Source organism: Cimex lectularius, unplaced genomic scaffold, assembly GCF_000648675.2.
Source record: "Cimex lectularius strain Harlan isolate CLEC.00 unplaced genomic scaffold, Clec_2.1 scaffold20, whole genome shotgun sequence".
NCBI classification, from domain to species: Eukaryota; Metazoa; Arthropoda; class Insecta; order Hemiptera; family Cimicidae; genus Cimex; species Cimex lectularius.
This window is the reverse complement of record NW_019392641.1, coordinates 580072-598970: the sequence shown is the minus strand read 5'-3', so window position 1 is coordinate 598970 and position 18899 is coordinate 580072. Positions and strand designations below refer to the sequence as shown.

Here is an 18899-nt window from a genome sequence, read left to right as displayed (position 1 = left end):
TTGCCGCACGTGACTGGAAATTACTATAGACAGGTTTTATTGAATATTCAAATAACCGCGCTAATTTTTGTGTATAAAGTTACATGTTTAATTTTGAACCGATCTATTCCGATGGCTTTACGTCGCAACGCGGTTTTCCGCTTTGTCGCAGTCTTAACGTAAAGCAGCGAGAATAAACGGACCGGATAAAGTGATCATTGGCGATCATTACGACGTAAGATTTCCTCCAAGGGTCTGCGGTGTAACGAACCTGTAGTTTGGCCGTTTCGGATCATCGCGGGTCTGCCTTAATAGACGGCAGTGTCGTAGTCATAAAGTACAGACCAAAACAAAGAGGACGGGCAGAAATTATCGAAAAATAACTATTAAATTTAATCTGAGTTCGACCAACACGATCTTTTTCTTCAGCAACTTTATTACTGTCTTAAAAAATTATATATGCAATTAAAAGAACCGTAAACTAACAATTAATGCCAGGAGGTTTGCAGGAAATGTCCAATTGTACGCTCTGCCGCTAATTTGTTAAATTACGAATTTTTGGTGAACCGGACAAATCATTAATTCGATTATGGAATATATAAAAATTATGTATACAATAACAAGAAGGATCGTGTTTTTTTTTAAATTTTACTATACTTTTATATTTTACTATACATAAACTACGGAAGGAGGAAAGTATCGTAGTCCTCACTGGATTCTTGGGAGTAAAGTCGATAAATTGAGAATGCTTAAAAGTCACGTGTTGTTAAGTCGTCTGTACCCACGTGGCTACACAGCTTCTTGAAATTATTGTTTGTTTACATGTCAATTGTTTTGTTTATTGTTAATTTTTGGTTTATTGCCACTAGGCCTAACAACAAGGAGCTGACAGATTTTACAATTGGTATATATGTAAATAAAATATCCAACCTTTAATCGTCTTTGATGTTTTCTAATTTTATGTATCTTTTTAGTTATTTAATTATTCTTGACAGTTTTTAATTTGAATTGTTTGTTTTAGGGAAAAAGTCTTTGCTTAAGTTGATAGTTTTTGTTATTTTTGTATATTAATCCTGAAAGATTTTATATTCACGTTAGTATATTCTTTTTAATAGATGATATTGAGACTTCAGAAGACAGGAATAATAAAAGTTTAGCATGAATCGAACAAATTTAAGGAGTTTTTACGTCTCCGCATATATTTATGAGCAAGTGGATTGTTTTCAAAACTAGTACAAACACCCGGCCGGTTAGGAAATGTCAGCTTACCCACAAAGATGAGTCTGGGGGGAACTCTAATCTGTCGGAAGTATGAGAGCAGTCCAATCTGGTACGAATGCGACCTTTCGAGCTGCAAGGCGCGGAGAGACTGGGCTCTGGAGGAGCTTTCCCGTCGGGAGTGCGCGCATGCCCCACCTCGCTCACCCGTACCGTCAGGATGCCCTTTTCCCCGAATGATCATAGTTGACGACTCATGAATGAATCGGACAGGTGCGATATTGATTGGTCATGCCGCTACCGCGAGTAGCCGGCGCGGCGTCCCCTTATAGCCCAAAAACCAAAAAAGTAAGATCAACAAAGTACACCGAGGTATTTCGTCTTTGTATGATCAGATAAATACATATTTGACTATATTTATTTATTCCCTCATCTGAATATATTTTCCATAATTGAATATTCAGATTTCTAGCATAAAAAGTATAGTTATTTGGGTAGGATCAAGGTAGGACGTTATGTCAAATACATACAGTCAGCAATAATCACAAAATGAATATAATAAAATTTGTTCTATATTAAAATTATTTTCATACAGTATAGTTGATTTTTTTATGTGCTTGTTAATATTGTTTTTTTTTTAATACGAGGGTTCGCAACAGCAGGTCGGGTTCGAATGAAAGGCCGCTGGATTCGAACCCGGGACTTCACCTTACAGTGATGAGCGCCGTGTCAACTCCTAAACCGTTGTGGCCACCGACGCCCCCTTAAAAATGATGTAATAACATTAATAAAATCATTCAAACTATAAAATAATTTACAATTAATTAAGGTTTTTAGTTGAGATAAAAAAGTCAATGGCACGAGCGGGATTCGAACCCACGACCTTCGGCTTGATACGCCGCTGCTCTACCACTTGAGCTATCGTGACTTCGAAGTTCGTGACACTGCCTTTTTTATCTCAACTTAAAACCTTAATTAATTGAATCTTAATGTCAATATTACAATTAATTAAGGTTTTTAGTTGAGATAAAAAGTCAGTGTCACGAGCGGGATTCGAACCCACGACCTTCGGCTTGATACGCCGCTGCTCTACCACTTGAGCTATCGTGACTTCGAAGCTCGTGACACTGCCTTTTTTATCTCAAGTTAAAACCTTAATTAATTGAATCTTAATATCAATATTACAATTAATTAAGGTTTTTAGTTGAGATAAAAAGTCAGGGTCACGAGCGGGATTCGAACCCACGATCTTCGGCTTGATACGCCGTTGCTCTACCACTTGAGCTATCGTGACCTCGATCCACTCTTTAAAATAATGTAAAAGTTAAAAGACAACGTTGTTAAAAAACTATATTATAATTAAAATAAAAGAAATGAAACTAAAAATAATTCTCGAACACTATATGATGGTTTTGTTGCTTGAAAAATTGAACAGAAAAATGCAATTAAATTTTGCCTATTGTTTTTAGATGTCTAGATAATGATCATAGAAATGTAATTTTCTAAAGGGATGGTTAAAGGACAAAAGTGCAACAGCAGTGTGAAAATCCTGGTCCGCCTTTTCTCGCTTTGTTCAGATCGAATGAATGTCTACGTTTTACCAGCTTGTAAATGTAACGTTTGCGGCACTCTTGGCGTTGTGATGAACATACAATTTAATATCTTACAATTAATTAAGGTTTTTAGTTGAGATAAAAAAGTCAGTGTCACGAGCGGGATTCGAACCCACGACCTTCGGCTTGATACGCCGCTACTCTACCACTTAAGCTAGAGTGGGCAGCATTGAAGCGTAGAGCACCATTGAAAAATGGCGAAAAGGAGGGAAAATTCAAAAGGTGCGGTTGAGATGGGAACTTGATGTCCCAGTGGATCGAGGTCACGATAGCTCAAGTGGTAGAGCAGCGGCGTATCAAGCCGAAGATCGTGGGTTCGAATCCCCTCTCGTGCCATTTATTATCTCAACTGAAAACCTTAATTAATTGTAAGATATTAATTGGTCAAGCGGACCACGAAACTAGTGAATACAATTTAATCTAAAAACCGCTTGACACGCCAAAACAGCGAAGCCAGTCGGACCAAAATGATCGAAGAACGCCAAACTAAATTTTATCGTACGAGTTTTGTTAGATCTGGGAATTTAATTTGATGAGAGAAATATGCAGACGTCCACTAAATACTATTTTTTACTAAACACTGAAAAATATAACAGGTCGACTAGGTTCAATGTGTTAAAATTAATCATTTGAAGATATTGACGAAAAATTCTGCCTTAGCCTACACTTCAACAATAGTCCAATAGTACGTTCCTACAAGTTTAACGTATGTAATTTATTAGCGTGAAAGGAAGCTTATGTCCAATTACCCCGATGAATATCGAGTATTCTGGCGTAGAATGATTGTAGTCTGGCGTTTAATTGTAATTTATTAGCGTGAATGGAAGGATTTATCCCCAATTACCACGAGGAATATTGAGTACTCTGGGAGTGTGAATGCTAACCACTTTCAACACGACACGTAAGAATGGCACAATTACGCAGAAAACAAACACTTTGAGCCCTGAAGATGATCTCAATAAAGATCGAAACGTTGCATATGTGTTTTGTTTTATGTTTTTCTGAAACCTACGTCTCGTCAGACCGCATCTCACGATTTCCAAATAATCAGCTAACCATATTATCATGCTTCTGTGTTTGTTATTTGTCTTATTTTATCCACAATTGACGACGCCCTGATGTACAGAGAGACTAACAATAAGACAAAGAAAAGAGAGAGTTGGTTACCGTTGTACCATAAAATATCGAAACTCAGCTGGAAAAACAGAAAAAGAAATTAGAAGTATTAATATACGAGAAAGTTAAGAAAAGAAACGTAAAGATAAGGAAGTGAGTGCTGTCTAAAACTTAAAAACAAAATTAAGCCTAACAATAAAAAAATTATTTAAAAAAGTTTAATAACTTTTGTAGGATTGAAATAGTTAACATTAGAAAAACTCAATTTGGTCTAAAAAGCGCTTGGCAGACCAAAACAGGCGATGCGAGTCAGACCAAATTGTCTGAAAAGCGTCTGGCAGGCCAACCAAAATTATCGAAAAACACCAAATTTGTCGTACAAATTTGGTTATAATTGCCAATTTAATTTGATGAGAGAAAGAGAGGAACATGCATTCGTCCACTAAATATTATGTTTTACCAAACATTAAGACAAATGCCAGGTCGACCAGGATCCAAGTGCTCACATTACTCATCTGAAGAAATTTATGAAAATCGCTGCCTTTAGGTGTAAGTTCCAATATTTAGTCAGCTTAACAATTTAAAAAAAGAACTTTTGGAGGATTAAAACAATTTTATCAATAGATGAACTGTCGGATGGATGGCAAGAAGAGACCAGCGAGAACAAGCGGTCCCAGACTGAAACAGCGTAACTTCGATGAAACGAATTAATATTATTTCCGCTATTGAAATTTTATAAAAGTAAGTACGGGACAGTTTACGTAATCTGTGTATCGGTTTGTATAAAACAAACAAAATATATTTTTATCGTGAACTCGTGATGAACAAATTATATTATTATTATTATTTGTAGAAAGAAAATAATGTATAAAATTATAAGGTCTGTTTTTTCTTCAATTTATATAACAACATACATCACACTAGCCTGGATTATTACCAAACACGGATTATTTTCAAAAGAGGACTTTTAAATTTACGGAGCTTAGCATAATGAAACACCCGGGGATCGAAGTAGCTAAAATGCCCAGATATGTTATAAATGGAAACTGAACGCTGGTGAAACGACGAGAGTCTTTGCCGTTTCTATAAATCGTCGGAATTCCTGAGCGTTTTCCAGAGAAAAATTGCCCACTCAACTTGGCGACTCTCTAGCACGTCAGCTAGCTAATAGCATCTTTATCACACACTTGGAAGTTTTTTTTTTTAACAGTCCTGCTTTATAAAAATACGGCATCAAGAAAATAACAGTAATGGACCAGCATTGCAGGATACGAGAGAGGAGGTATTCGTTTTATTTCGAAATTAGTCCTGTTTTTGCCGAGTACCGGTACGGTACCCGGGTACTTTCACACTAACTGAATTCCAGCTCATCAGCTCTTTTCTCTGCTCGACTCTTATTGCCGACCACTTATTAAATTTGCACGCACTGCGTGGTGGGTTGCACTAAAATAATATTTTTACAGGTTTTCACTTGTTTTCAGCAATTGTATTTATTTTATTTGTTCTTAGTTTCTCATACCATTTTACATTTTTATTTCCTCTATATTTGTATTTTGCCCTTTTTGTAACTTTTTCTTCTCTTACAATCTCTTCTCTCTCACTCAGTCCCTCTCTCTCTCTCTCTCCCACTGGCTCTCCATCTCTCTCTCTCACTCTCACTCTCTCACTCTCTCTCTCTCTCTCTCCCTCTCTCCTGTCTCTCTCTCACTCCTTCTCTCCCCTATAACTCTCTATCACCCTCTCTCCTCTCCCTCTCTCCTCTCTCCTCTCTCNCTCTCTCTCTCTCTCTCTCTCTCCCACTGGCTCTCCATCACTCTCTCTCACTCTCTCACTCTCTCTCTCTCTCTCTCTCTCTCCCTCTCTCCTGTCTCTCTCTCACTCCTTCTCTCCCCTATAACTCTCTATCACCCTCTCTCCTCTCTCCTCTCTCTCACTCTCTCTCTCTCTCTCTCTCTCTCTCTCTCTCTCTCTCTCTCTCTCTCACTTTCTTTCTTTCTCCCACATCTTTGTGTGTATTTCTTGCATCTTATATGTGCCCATATTCAAACGTTTTTCTATAATTACATTACTCAAATTTAATCACCATATTTTGTATTTAATAGAATTATATGCACTATGTTAAATATACACATGTCATGAAACTTGGTGTGTTTATATTTATTGCCTTCTTATTCTTTTTTGACCATACCCTAATTTTTAAGTTAAAATATCATTAATTACGTTGTTTTCCATTTTATTTTAATTTCAATAAGTAATTTGAATTAGTTTTAAGTTTACAAGGGCAATCAGAAAAGAATTGAACTAATTATATTCAACTGAGGATATAATTCAATTTTGATCAAATTTTTTTTAGACACGATCCTGACGATCATAGGAATGACATAGACATAGTTTATTCTTATTATTATTGCAGTGTCAAGTAAGGATATGAAATTTTGTATGTTGCTGTGCATATTACAATGCAGTTCAGCGTAACTGCTGAATCCACACTGCTGGGACGCTCGGTGAGAAAGGAAGATCCTATGGAAGGAGACATCTAACAGTGTACTACATAAGTTGTAAATAATCTAATTGAGGTTCGATGAGGTATTTGATATCCCACCATTGTACCATAATAACACATTCACTCTAATAATTACATTCACTCTCAATCTACACAAAATGTTATACAAAACAAGATATCTACAAAGTAGTGTGGTGGAGTATCCGATATTCCTTTATCAACTTTTACACATAATATATAAGTTTATAATTATTCTTGTTGAGGTTTTGATTTTATGAACGCTGCATCAAAAAAAAAAAAAAAAAATTATTTCACTTATTAATTATCAGAATTAGATTATCTTGTTCAATTTTAGTGAATTTTAATCACAATTTTGACAAAATCATTCAAGAATTAGAATTAAAAGTAAGATCTACAGCAATTTCTTTCTAATTTATTTATAAGGAATGAGTCAACTCAATTGTTTTCAGTTTAAAATTTAGCCATAATCGATGTTTGGCTGGATACTCTAACCTCTAACCTCTAAACCCTCTCCTCCTTTTCCAATGTTCAAAATATTCAAATGTTCCAAATTGGAAGTTAAGAAACTTTAAACTCTTTCATGTGCCTTTTTGTAGCACTAGTTTCTTTCCCTTGTATTCCTTGTCTAGCTCGTTTTCTCAAGCCGATTGAGAGATATTGGCGATCCGATCTTTCACAGTCATAATGTGGATAAACGACTAATTTATTGTTGGTTAATTCATTCAGCAGGCTAAGTTTGCCATTAGTATACATTGTCTATAATTACATTAAATGTTAATTTACTTTTTGTGTTACTTGGTAATTGTATTTTATTTTTTATTTCTATGCTGTAATGATTGACTTATTTTGCTACCTACTACCTATAACATATTAAATCATTGAGGTTTGAAATTATTAAAATGTAATCATAATGGAGGATTTTTTTTTAAACAAGGGTATTTCAACTACAAGTTATATGAACCAGCCAGTATTAAAAAAAAAATATTTAAAAATTTAATTGGAGGGCTGCTGGATTCGAACCCAGGGCCTTACAGTGACGAGCGCTATGTCAACGCCTTCTTGTAAAAAAAAATAGTTTTAATGAAATTTGACTTTATTCCTTGATTTTTGGCGGGGAAAAGCTAGTTTTAAACTACTTTTGAAAACATTACCATAAATAAAAGCAAGAAATATTTTATAAAAATATTAAATACAAAACACACACACAAATTGTCTTATATGACATAAAGAACACATTTTAATTATAAATTGTATGCTATGTATTCTACCCATTATATTTCCTGGTCTGATTGACCAAATAACTTCTCTCAATTAATTAATCTTTTTATGTAAGGTATTGGTTGAAATGAAAAAGTTAGTGTCATGTGCGGTATTCGAACCCACGACCTTCGGCTCAATACGCCGTTGCTCTAACCACTTGAGCTATCGTGACAGCTACATATTCTTTTGAATTATGGCCATTTGAAAGCTATAGATATTTTAAATAATCAGAAAAGAAGCTTTTTTTATTGGTACTTCTAAAGGTATTGTCACCAAATTCTGATATAAATATCATTTAGCATGATAGCAAATGAAATATCACATTATTTGAGGATCAGGAATAATAAAATAATAACAAATAATAAAAAGCTCGAAAGCTTGGCAGGTATCATCTGATTTGGACTACATCACTCGTCCTCCAATAAAAACCATTAACAAATCAATATAAATAATTATAATTGTTTATAACCCAGTTTTTCAAATTATATTCAAAATACGACAGTACAAATATTGTTGTTTGCCCTAAACAATATGAAAAATATGAGTTTGAATAGTTCTTTTATCTGAAAGTCCAAGTCTTGCCATCTCTTGAGATTGTGGATTAGTAAACTGGAAGAGTAAAACCATTTGAATGATCGTTACATTCATTACATTTATTCTTCATTTATTTTATAAATAATAAAACCTAGAAAACTGAATGAAAATCTCGCATAGTTTTCCTGTAAAATGGCTTAGATTTTTACTTCCAAACAATCTACATATTTGTTTCCTTTTTTCACAAGAATTTGATAAAATGATACGAAATGAAATAAGTGGTGTTTCTAATTATTGACTATTTGGTTGAAATCAAGTTTGTTTAGTTTTTCTCTTGGTTCTCCTTCTTTATGTAATCGCTTTATGTGTCTTTTGCAGTAACGAAGATCCTTAAACCCTTTTTCACAGATACTGCATTCGTACGTGTCCATCAAGGAGTGGCTACCGATGTGAGAATCATAGTGACATTTCCTCACAAATCCTTTTCCACAAGTCTCGCAAATAAACCTGAAAATTACCATATTAGTATTTTTTTTAAATTTCAATGTAAATTTTATTTTTCAATTAATTAAGGTTTTTAGTTGAGATAAAAAAGTCAGTGTCACGAGCGGGATTCGAACCCATGACCTTTGGCTAGATACGCCGCTACTCTACCACTTGAGCTATCATGACCTCGATCCACTCGGGCACTAACTTCCCCTCTCAACCCCACCTTTTTGAATTTTCCCTCCTTTTTTGCCATTTTTCCTTTTAGTGAATTTAAGATGTTAAAATGAAGTATACTTCACTAAAGCTCTCCGTGGCCATTTCACTTGTTGCTGAGAATCAAATAGATTACACGACATTTGAAAAATGGCAAAAAGGAGGGAAAATTAAAAAAAGGTGGGGTTGACATGGAAAGTCACAAGGAACAAGGTCGCGATAGCTCAAGTGGTAGAGTAGCGGCTTATCTAGCCGAAGGTCGTGGGTTTGAATCCCGTTCATGACACTGACTTTTTTTATCTCACCTAAAAACCTTAATTAATTGAAAGATATTAATTGGTCAAGCGGACCTCGAAAACTAGTGAATTTAGTAAATTTTATTATAGCTTACTTAAAGTTTCCCTCGTGTCTTGCTAGATGGTATTCAAGGGCAAATTTGTCAGAAAATGTCTTTCCACAATGCAAGCATGTGTTCTCGAGGTTCATATGGAGGCCCATGTGCTTCGAGAGGCAGTCGATATTTTTAAACTTTTTATCACAGATGGTACATGTCGTTTCAGTCTTCTCGTGCGACGACATGTGCTGCTTCAACGCATCGCTCCTATGGAATTTCTTTCCACATACATCACAACGGAATTTCGGCTCCTAAATCAAATTAATTAATATATTTTTTTAAAAACTTTTTTGTATAAAACTAAGTACCTCAGTGTGAATTTTGAAATGTCGGTTCAGTTTTGACATTAGGGTGAAACCCTTGCCGCAGACCAAACATTTGTGATAGGGCTTTGGCATGTTGCTATGCTTTCTAATGATGTGATGCCTTAATGACTTTTTGTCCATGTAACTGGCATTGCAATACTCACAAGTAAAGAAGCTGAAAATTTAGTTCAAATGAAATATGTATCTTCAGAATATTGATTAATGATAGATTCCAAGTTTATTATTGTTAATTGTTTCAATTCACTAGTTTCGTGGTCCTCTTGACCAATTAATATATTACAATTAAGGTTTTCGAGGTCACGATAGCTCAAGTGGTAGAGCAGCGGCGCATCAAGCCGAAGATCGTGGGTTCGAACCCCGCTAGTGCCATTGACTTTTTATCTCAATTGAAAACCTTAATTAATTGTTAATTGTGTTATATTGCAATGCAGCAGCAATGAAAATAACCTGTCAATTCAGAAAGACACATCTGACCTCCATTGAAATATTATAGAAAGTGAAGCGAGGGAAACTTATTTAGGCTCCAGAAATAATCAAATTGCGTGGGAACAAAACACTTCAGGCATACAACAATAATTAATAAAATTATTATTACATAATCCTGGAAACGCTTTTTACAACATCCTATAGTCTCAACAGACTTCAAATGAGAAGAAGAATTCAGGAAAAAATCAGTATAATGGTGTTCAGATGGCTCCAAAACAAATGAAGGAATCGGATCAGGCTTTTCAATCCAAAATGTGAGCAAACTCATTAGGGAAGCACATCTCGGTTCAAGTTGAAATAAAGAAAATCTTAAAAGAGGTTACACTGACAAAAAATCCATAACATCGGATAACCAAACAGCGTTGAAGCATTAGTAATACTAATTTACTACATACTAATTTAGTATGTAAAAAAATTAGCCAATGAATGCATTCAAAACATCCAACAACTAGGGAAATATAACAATCTGATGATATCTTGGGTGCCAGGACACAAAGGAATTTGGGGTAATGAAATACACTGACCAGAGGAGGATCTGCAAGGCCATATCTACGGGTATATTCAATGATGATGATTTCATTTGTAGGTTATGCAGAAAAGAGAAAGAAAAAGCCACCTATATCATCTTAGAATGTGAAGCAACCACTTAATGGAGATATAACCTTGTATACAAAGAAAACCCAGCAAAAGGAATTGTAGTAATGACAATCACTGACTTAGCACTCCTGAGGAGAAGGATCAAGTCAATTGCATTAAACTAAAGACTAGAGAAATACAAAGCCAACAGGCTGCAGATCTTGGAGAATAAAAAACCCTGACTTCCTAGTATCCATCATCACCATATACTGCAATCATTACCACCTGTATGGATGATACCACAATATTGCCTTCTAACCCGAATCCTGTTCAGGTAACCTGCACCGTAAAAGACCAACTTGAGTTTATAAAAAACTGTTGTAAAAAAGTGGAGAGCAAGACAGAATGAGAAAAAATGTGCCTAGTGTCCATTTACATTTATAAAACAGTCTTATCTTTCACTATACATCATCTTCGAGCTACCAATTTCCAATCAAGTCAGATACCTAGGACTATACTAAGACAGCGGACAGGTGTTGAATCCCCACTCAACACTTAAGAGATAACAACTCAACAAAAGTCTTGGACATCTACAAAGACTTCTAGGACTGAAATCTGGCTTGACTGCCAAAAATAAACTAACCTTTTACAATACATTGTGACCACTTTGGACACACGGTATGGAACTGTGGCATTCTGCCAAACCATCCAACATCCATTGCATCCAATCCTTCCAATCAAAATTCCTCAGACAAATCAGGTAAAAGCTTCTTACGTCATTAACCTCACTACACACAACGACCTCAGTACTTGGCAGTCAATCTCATTGAACTTAAATTTGCTATCCAATAGGAATGAATGGTTTTATTTTAAAAGTTTCTGAAAAAATGAGTTGATAGATATCGACTTTCATTCAAGTCAAATGCTTAGGGCAATATCTAGACAGAAAACTGTCGTGGAATCCCCACTCAAGACTTAAAAGATAACAACTTAACAAAAGTCCTGGTCACCTATGAAGACTTCTAGGAAATCTGACTTGACCGTCAAAACTAAACTAACCTTATACAAGACGCTGCGACCACTTTGGAGATATGGTGTGGGACTGTTGGATTGTGGCAAGCGAGCATATATTCATCACATCCTATCCTTCCAATCAAAATCTCTCAGACAGATTGTCAAAACTTGTTACTAAATTACTGACAAAATGACCTTTACATTCCACCTTGTCAACTAACTGATCCATTTGCACTTCTAAAAGTTCATCACCATACTAATCCTAACCTCTACACTTTTCCATCCCAAAAACTATTTTGCCATAAATGATGAAACCCTCACTAACTCCAAACCCCTTAACACATCATATTGAATGCCAGCATGAGCTGGCTTCACTTAGTATATTACTGTAAGTGCTGTGCTAGCCATAGTCCCAGGAGAAAAAAAAATCATATACACATTCATTTTTTATATAAATTTCGATACATACAGTCTAAACATATATTATTATTAAATTCATCAGTTTCGTGGTCTGCTTGACCAATTAATATCTTTCAATTAATTAAGGTTTTATTCAAGGTAGAGCAGCAGCGTATCTAGCCGAAGATCGTGGGTTCGAATCCCACTCGTGACACTGACTTTTTATCTCAACTAAAAGCCTTAATCATTTGAAATAAATTATTATAAAAATATGCATATATGTATTGTTAATATACATAATTTCATGAGGACACTTTAAACACAAACTTACATTTTAGATGAATGATACCTCTTGTTGTGTTTTTCCAATAATTGTTTTTCCAAAAATGATTTGTTTTTCGCTTTACAACCTTGTTCAACACAAACGTATAGGTTGTCATCAATATGTTCAATCTTGTTGTGGTTTAACAGTTGATCATTGCTTGAAAATGTCAAATTGCACCAGGCACATTTTGCCGTTGAATTTTCCTGTTATAAAAATTGACTATTTATTTTGGCTAAAAATAAATTATAATTTTGTGGATTCAGAATAAAATATTTACCTGTGTTGTAAAATGATTTTGACTTACAGACATTTCTTCCACGTGACTTTTTAAATGAAATTTTAGCTTGTACTTAGTTGAGAATTTTCTTAAGCATTTATCACATGAAAATTCATAATTTCCTTAAAAATAAATAAATAATTTAAAAAAATAAAATAAATACAAAGTGTCAGAAATGCATTATTGCTAACAAGACAGTAATGTCAGTAAAGCAATAAAATTAAAACTGACTTGACCTACCAGTATGAGTCACTAAGTGGACATCCCTTGTTATTTTCTGAGCAAAGTTTTTATGACAAATATGACATGAAAAGGGCTTTATACCTTTATGCCTAGCCATGTGTGTTTCTAAAGTGAATTTCCGTGTAAAAACCCTTCCACAATCAGCTACAATAAAAATAAACTTTTAATAAAATCATCATCCGTTGTAAAGTTTTTTTTGCCCCTATATTTTAATTTTTCAATATTTGTATCATTGAACAATTAACACTGGAAATAATAAAAAATTAGCTTAGAACTTACGACAGTGAAGTGCGTTTTCTGTGTTAAATTCATGCATCCTGGTCAAATGTGATATCAAGTTTCTTTTTGAAGAAAGCAGCTTTCCACATTGCTCACAACAATACATTTTTCCCCCTTGAAGAAGAGATATTATTATTATTACTCAATTATGAACTAGTAATATTTATCTGGGCATCAGTGGCTGCAACAGTTTAGGTATCTTACACCAGGAAGGTAAAGGTCCAGGTTCGAATCCTGCAGCTCTGCATTCGAACTTGGCATACTTACAATTTTTTTTTCAAAAACCACCAACACTCCGAGAGTTGATATGACTTCTGCTGTTCCAAACCCTCATAAAAAAGAATATTTATCAATGAAATTATATTTACCAGAATTTTCTAAATTATGCATGTCCAGTTTTAGTTGAGAACAAACTTTTGGCTCCAAGTCCTTCGAATCACATGTATCATCAGTTTTCTAGTTGAAGAATAATGGGTTACATTCTTAAAAGTGTCATTATATTTCAATTCACATACTGTTTCTATATGCTTAAGGGTTTCTGATGATGACGTTTCATGTTTTTCGCTGATTCTACAAATTTTATTAGTATCCAAATTTGTCGATTGAAATTGAACTTTTGGAAGATCACCTTCATGATTATTTTCATTGAGGTTATTCGTTATATTCCCTATGCTATGATCTCTAAATATATTGTTTGTAGGATAATTTTCATTATGACCAAGAAGATTTTTCTCGCTATTGTCCTGGCCCGGATGATTCTTGCAGAACAAATTGTCATGACGTGTTTCGCATTTAGTTTCTGGTGGGTTTTTAGACATATGCTCATAATTGGTGTAACATGTTGGTTCTTGCATTAAGTCTTTTCGTAACGTAGGCTGAAAGTAGTAATATAACACGGTGTTTGCCGGATTCTGACTTTGGCACACATTACCATTAAAATATGATTCCGATGTCACCAAGCTGTAATCAGTTGCACTTCGGTCCATGCATTGCCTATTGTTCATCACACTAGCGTTCGAGTCCATTAATTTTAAAACCTCTTGATCGATTGCCCTGCTTGTTTTTTCAACATAGAGTTTGTCAAGGATTGCCTGAGAAAGTTAAAATTACATTTAATAGTTTAGGTAAATTTAATTTGATCAATTTTACTGAATACTACCTTCAATTCCTCAAGATATAAAATGAGGGACTCTAACATTTTATCGCTTCCGTTCACTACATTCAAACTTTTGTGAGTAAAGGAGAACTCGTCCCAGAAACCAGCGGTTTTGTACTAAAATTAATAAAAATGAACGTTTACGTTAATTATGTTTAGTATGTTTTATTAAATCATACAATAGAAATAATACTGATTTAATTTTGTTTTGTACTAATTCATCATACCATTTAGCTTACTTTCATGGTATGTAAAAATAAAAAAAAAACCATTCTTAATTTATGGATATATTTAAGCTCTTAAAAGGAGTGATGTATTCATTGATTGATCTTCTTGACCTTTCATTTACAGTTAAAATTATGAAAATCAATTAATTAAGGTTTTTAGTTGAGATAAAAAAAGTCAATGGCACGAGCGGGATTCGAACCCACGATCTTCGGCTTGATACGCCGCTGCTCTACCACTTGAGCTATCGTGACTTCGATCCACTCGGACACTAACTTCCCATCTCAACTAAAAACCTTAATTAATTGTAATATATTAATTGGTCAAGTGGACCACGAAATTAGTGAAATTATGAAAATCCTTAGAGTAAAAAAGTTTGGAGGTTATCTACATTCCTACAAAAATGGAAATAATGGACTCGTAGATTTATGTAAGCCTAGGATAAATCATCATATTATACCCACAAAATCATCTCAAAGCTTTCTAAAATTCAAAAAAATCTTAATTACTCTAATCCGATTTGAAAAAGCATGTAAAATATAGAGGAAGAAGGTTAGAGCAAACAATACATATTTCGTTTAAACAGATATGCTAACTCCAACTTATAATTTCAAATAGTTTTGGAACTATATTCAACATAATAGCATTACATAACTAGACAATTTGTAAATTGAACCAGGGTGATACAAATAATAAGAGCATTTATTAGGTTATGAAGCCCGGAGCCATAAAAAAATAATTAAATATAACTGAAAATAATTGTTTTGTAGTTATGATGTTCTATTAATCGAGGTTGTAAATATGAATTTTATATAAGTATACTTCATAATTTTCATCATCTATCCCCTTCTTGTGATAATTTATCATTGAGGACAACCTAAATGGCTTTTACTATTTATCGTAACTTTTTTAGCCACTCCAAAATATCTGCAGCCTATTTAGTGATTGGTGCAGAACCTAAGACCTATTACAAGAGGAAATTGTTGATCAAAGTTGTATTGTATGGTACAGACATACATTCTTTTTATCCAATTTTATACAATCCATTTCCCATTACAAATGATTCATTATTGATAACATAACCTAGTAACTTACCCAGTGTCACTATAAGTTCAACAACTCACAGGCTATCATTCACCATCAACTTGTAACTTTCTTAAAATAATAATTAAAATTATATTAAAAAAATTGGTTTGAGTTCTGAACTTTGATTATTGTTTGATTTCCCATTGTGGTCTGTGGGGTGAGAAACCTGTCATCTAATATCATTTTGGACTGTCAATCCACGTTGATTATCCTTGATTATCCTGATCTTGCAATAGGAATAGGCTGGTCAGAATGATAAATTAAAATCAAAACCAAATAGTACCAACTGGATGTGGTGTCTGATGACTGATTACTAATCGAAACAGGGGTGTTTGAGTAGATGATGATATACCTGAGATTCTGATATAGGTAAAAATAGCACTTTTAATAGATTTAGTCTATTTAGGACCTCCAAATAAACTGCTCAAAAGAATACGGATATTGTCAATTTTGTAGTATTTACTTTTCCTAGCATTATAATTTTATTTTTATTATAAATTGCATTAAAATGTATTAGAAATTATTGTTTTTTACTGAAAGAAAATTTAATTAAGGGATTTTGAAAAATAAAATAAAAGGTATTTCATAATTTTATTAATTGGACAAAAAAAAATTTAAACAATAATTATTGTGTATAATGTCCTCTATTAGTTAAAACCTCTGTGTACCTGTAGGCATACTAATAATAAGGTTGTAACTAATTTCATAAGGAATTTTACTCCATAGATGTTGCAACTGAATTATTGCAGGTCAACTCGCTGCGGATGGTGATCCGATAGAAGCCTTCTGTGCAAAACATCCCACATGTTCTCAGTGGGATTGAGGTCTGGAGACAATGGGCGAAGGGGCAAATTCCCAGGTTTTCTACACATTGATGAACAACTCTTCCTCTATGAGGTTCTGGCATTGTCATCCAGAAATCGAAAATCCCTGCCCCCTGAGATCCCTGTTTTGAGGGATGTATTCCTCGATAATTTTTTGGATGTAATGGACTGTGGTGAGGTTGCCTTCAACAATATGGAGTCCAATTCGTCCTCCAGTAGACCATTACACCGCCTCTTCCAAACTGCACCGAAAGGAGCAGAACTAGGGTATTGTAGGCATCCCCTATTCTCGGTAGACTCTTCGGTGCCTGCTATCACAATACAGACAAAAACTCGACTAATCAGTAAACATAACATCATTCCAATTGGAGTTCTCTTCTAGGGTGCTTGCTGCACCATTCTCCTGAATTGCTGATGGCAGGCTGTTGCAGCAGGTCGTCTCAAGTGGCATACGATGTGATGCCCACTTCCCACAAACGATTATTAATAATTTGTGTTGATAAAAACCTTGCCAAAACATCTTGAACTTCATATTGAAAGGGTTTTGCCTTGCAGCAAACACAATATTTCTGTCTACCCTTAACATCGTAATGCGCTTAAATCCACTGCCAGGCATTGGCACCTCCAGTCTCTCAGAATCGGGCTATTTAAAGAACATATTTCTTCAATAAAAAATAGATCTATGAAGATGCTAGGTTTCATCATCCGGAACACCTATGAATTTAAAAATCCTCTATGTTTTGCCCATCTTTATAAAGTTTTTTTACAACCCATACTAGAATATGCTACACCTGTTTGGAACCCATTCTATCTAAATTATCAAAAAATTCTTCAATCTGTCCAAAACAAATTTTTAAAAAAACTTTCCTACAAACTCAATCTCCCTCCGAATTCTGCCTACCCTGGAATCCGCTCTGAATTTAAACTTTTCGAACTGGCACTAAGAAGGAATTACATTGATATTGTTTTTGTATTTAAATTATTAAACAATCTCATTGATAGTCCTTATCTCCTCTCTCAACTACAGCTACATGTCCCTTCGTACTCTCTTAAAACCTATAAATTATTTTATATTGAATTCCAAAGCTCTAACTAATGCTCTCTTCTCCTCTACACAGAATGATGATCAAGAGCATTGACTTCTTCAATAGTTCTGTGCGATCTGTGAAAAACCTTATCCTACAACCTTAGTTGAATGCTTTTATATTTCATACTGTACAAAATTATTACAATTTATTTCATTTACTGGTTCAACTAATTCTCGCACTCTAGTCTTATTATATATTTACAAAGAGCATTATTTTCATTAAATATGTACCTAATTATTGTAGTTTCAATTGTCTTTCAGCTTTATTTTGTTTCCCCTGCCTTATTTGGTTAGTAATTATGTCTTTCATTTTTGTTGTTCTTACTTTTTTTTTAGTAGAGTTTTTACTCTTTAATTGTATTTTTATATTTACCATTTATATTATTACCATGTATATACGTCCTTATTCTTTTTATATATATTATTTGTATTTTTACATATATTATTTATATTTTTTGTTATTGTAAAATGTCTTTTTTATAGTGGATTTCGATCCGTAAATAAATAAATAAAGCCTGGGTGACCACACTCTGGTTAATGCCAACTGCCTCTGCGACGTCCACTTGCCAGTGACCTCAATGTCTCATTCTCACAATAATATCGAACTTCTGGTTCAAGATGATGTCCTTCCATGTTTAAAGAGCTTACAACTCGATTAAAATGGAGAAAAGACGAGAAAAGGTGTTTGATGATTAATATTCATGTTTACTATTCTTAAGTAAATCCGTTATTAAAAATGAGGATTAACATTTTTTTTAGTTTGTATTTTCTATTTGGTTTTATCCAATTAACAAGAATATATCGGTTAATTTAATTAAAGTTAATAGAATAAGAATAAATTTCAAATATCCTTATTCAATTTTGAGGAGTTTAGTTTTCTAAACTTGCATCATATTTAAGAAAGAAGGAGCTTAATTGTTTTCAATTTCTTAAACATAATTCCATTATATGCAAAAATTTCATAAATATTACTTACAAAATTCATCAACTTCTTCATCGCTTCGAGAATCTCAAATGCAAAATTTGTCAAAGTGCCCATTGGAGAGGAACGATTTATGCAGGCCGGACGTGAATGAAGTGCGTTTCGTTTGAGAACGGGCAGGATCTGGCGAGCCGGGAAAGGCAAGGACGTTCGCATCTTAAGACACGAGAGGGGCGATCTTCCTGGGTGGCCTCCTCCCTCTTTGTCCCTCAGCTTCCAGGTGGGCTTTGATCCGTTGAAGGCCGGCTCGGTTTGTGCTGCTATCTTTGGCCCC

The 18899-nt window shown here is 34.2% G+C and overlaps 2 protein-coding genes across 2 annotated transcripts in view; both read right to left on the bottom strand.

Annotated features, from left to right (window-relative positions):
* The window catches only part of LOC106669937 (aminopeptidase N-like), a 91140-nt gene extending 89787 nt beyond the window's left edge, over positions 1-1353 (bottom strand). The window contains exon 1 of the mRNA XM_014399829.2: positions 1249-1353. The gene's annotated coding sequence lies outside the window, so the exon portion shown is untranslated. The remainder of the gene's footprint in view (positions 1-1248) is intronic.
* Positions 1354-8059: 6706 nt separating this feature from the next.
* Positions 8060-18899, bottom strand: LOC106669965 (oocyte zinc finger protein XlCOF6-like). Its single transcript, XM_024229176.1, has 11 exons — positions 18620-18899; positions 14425-14538; positions 13781-14356; positions 13634-13721; positions 13266-13379; positions 12984-13130; positions 12744-12865; positions 12473-12669; positions 9649-9820; positions 9338-9591; positions 8060-8751 (listed from the first exon to the last, which is right to left on the bottom strand). The coding sequence occupies exons 1-11, from the start codon at positions 18779-18781 to the stop codon at positions 8532-8534; spliced, it is 2166 nt and encodes a 721-aa protein (XP_024084944.1). The 5' UTR covers positions 18782-18899; the 3' UTR covers positions 8060-8531.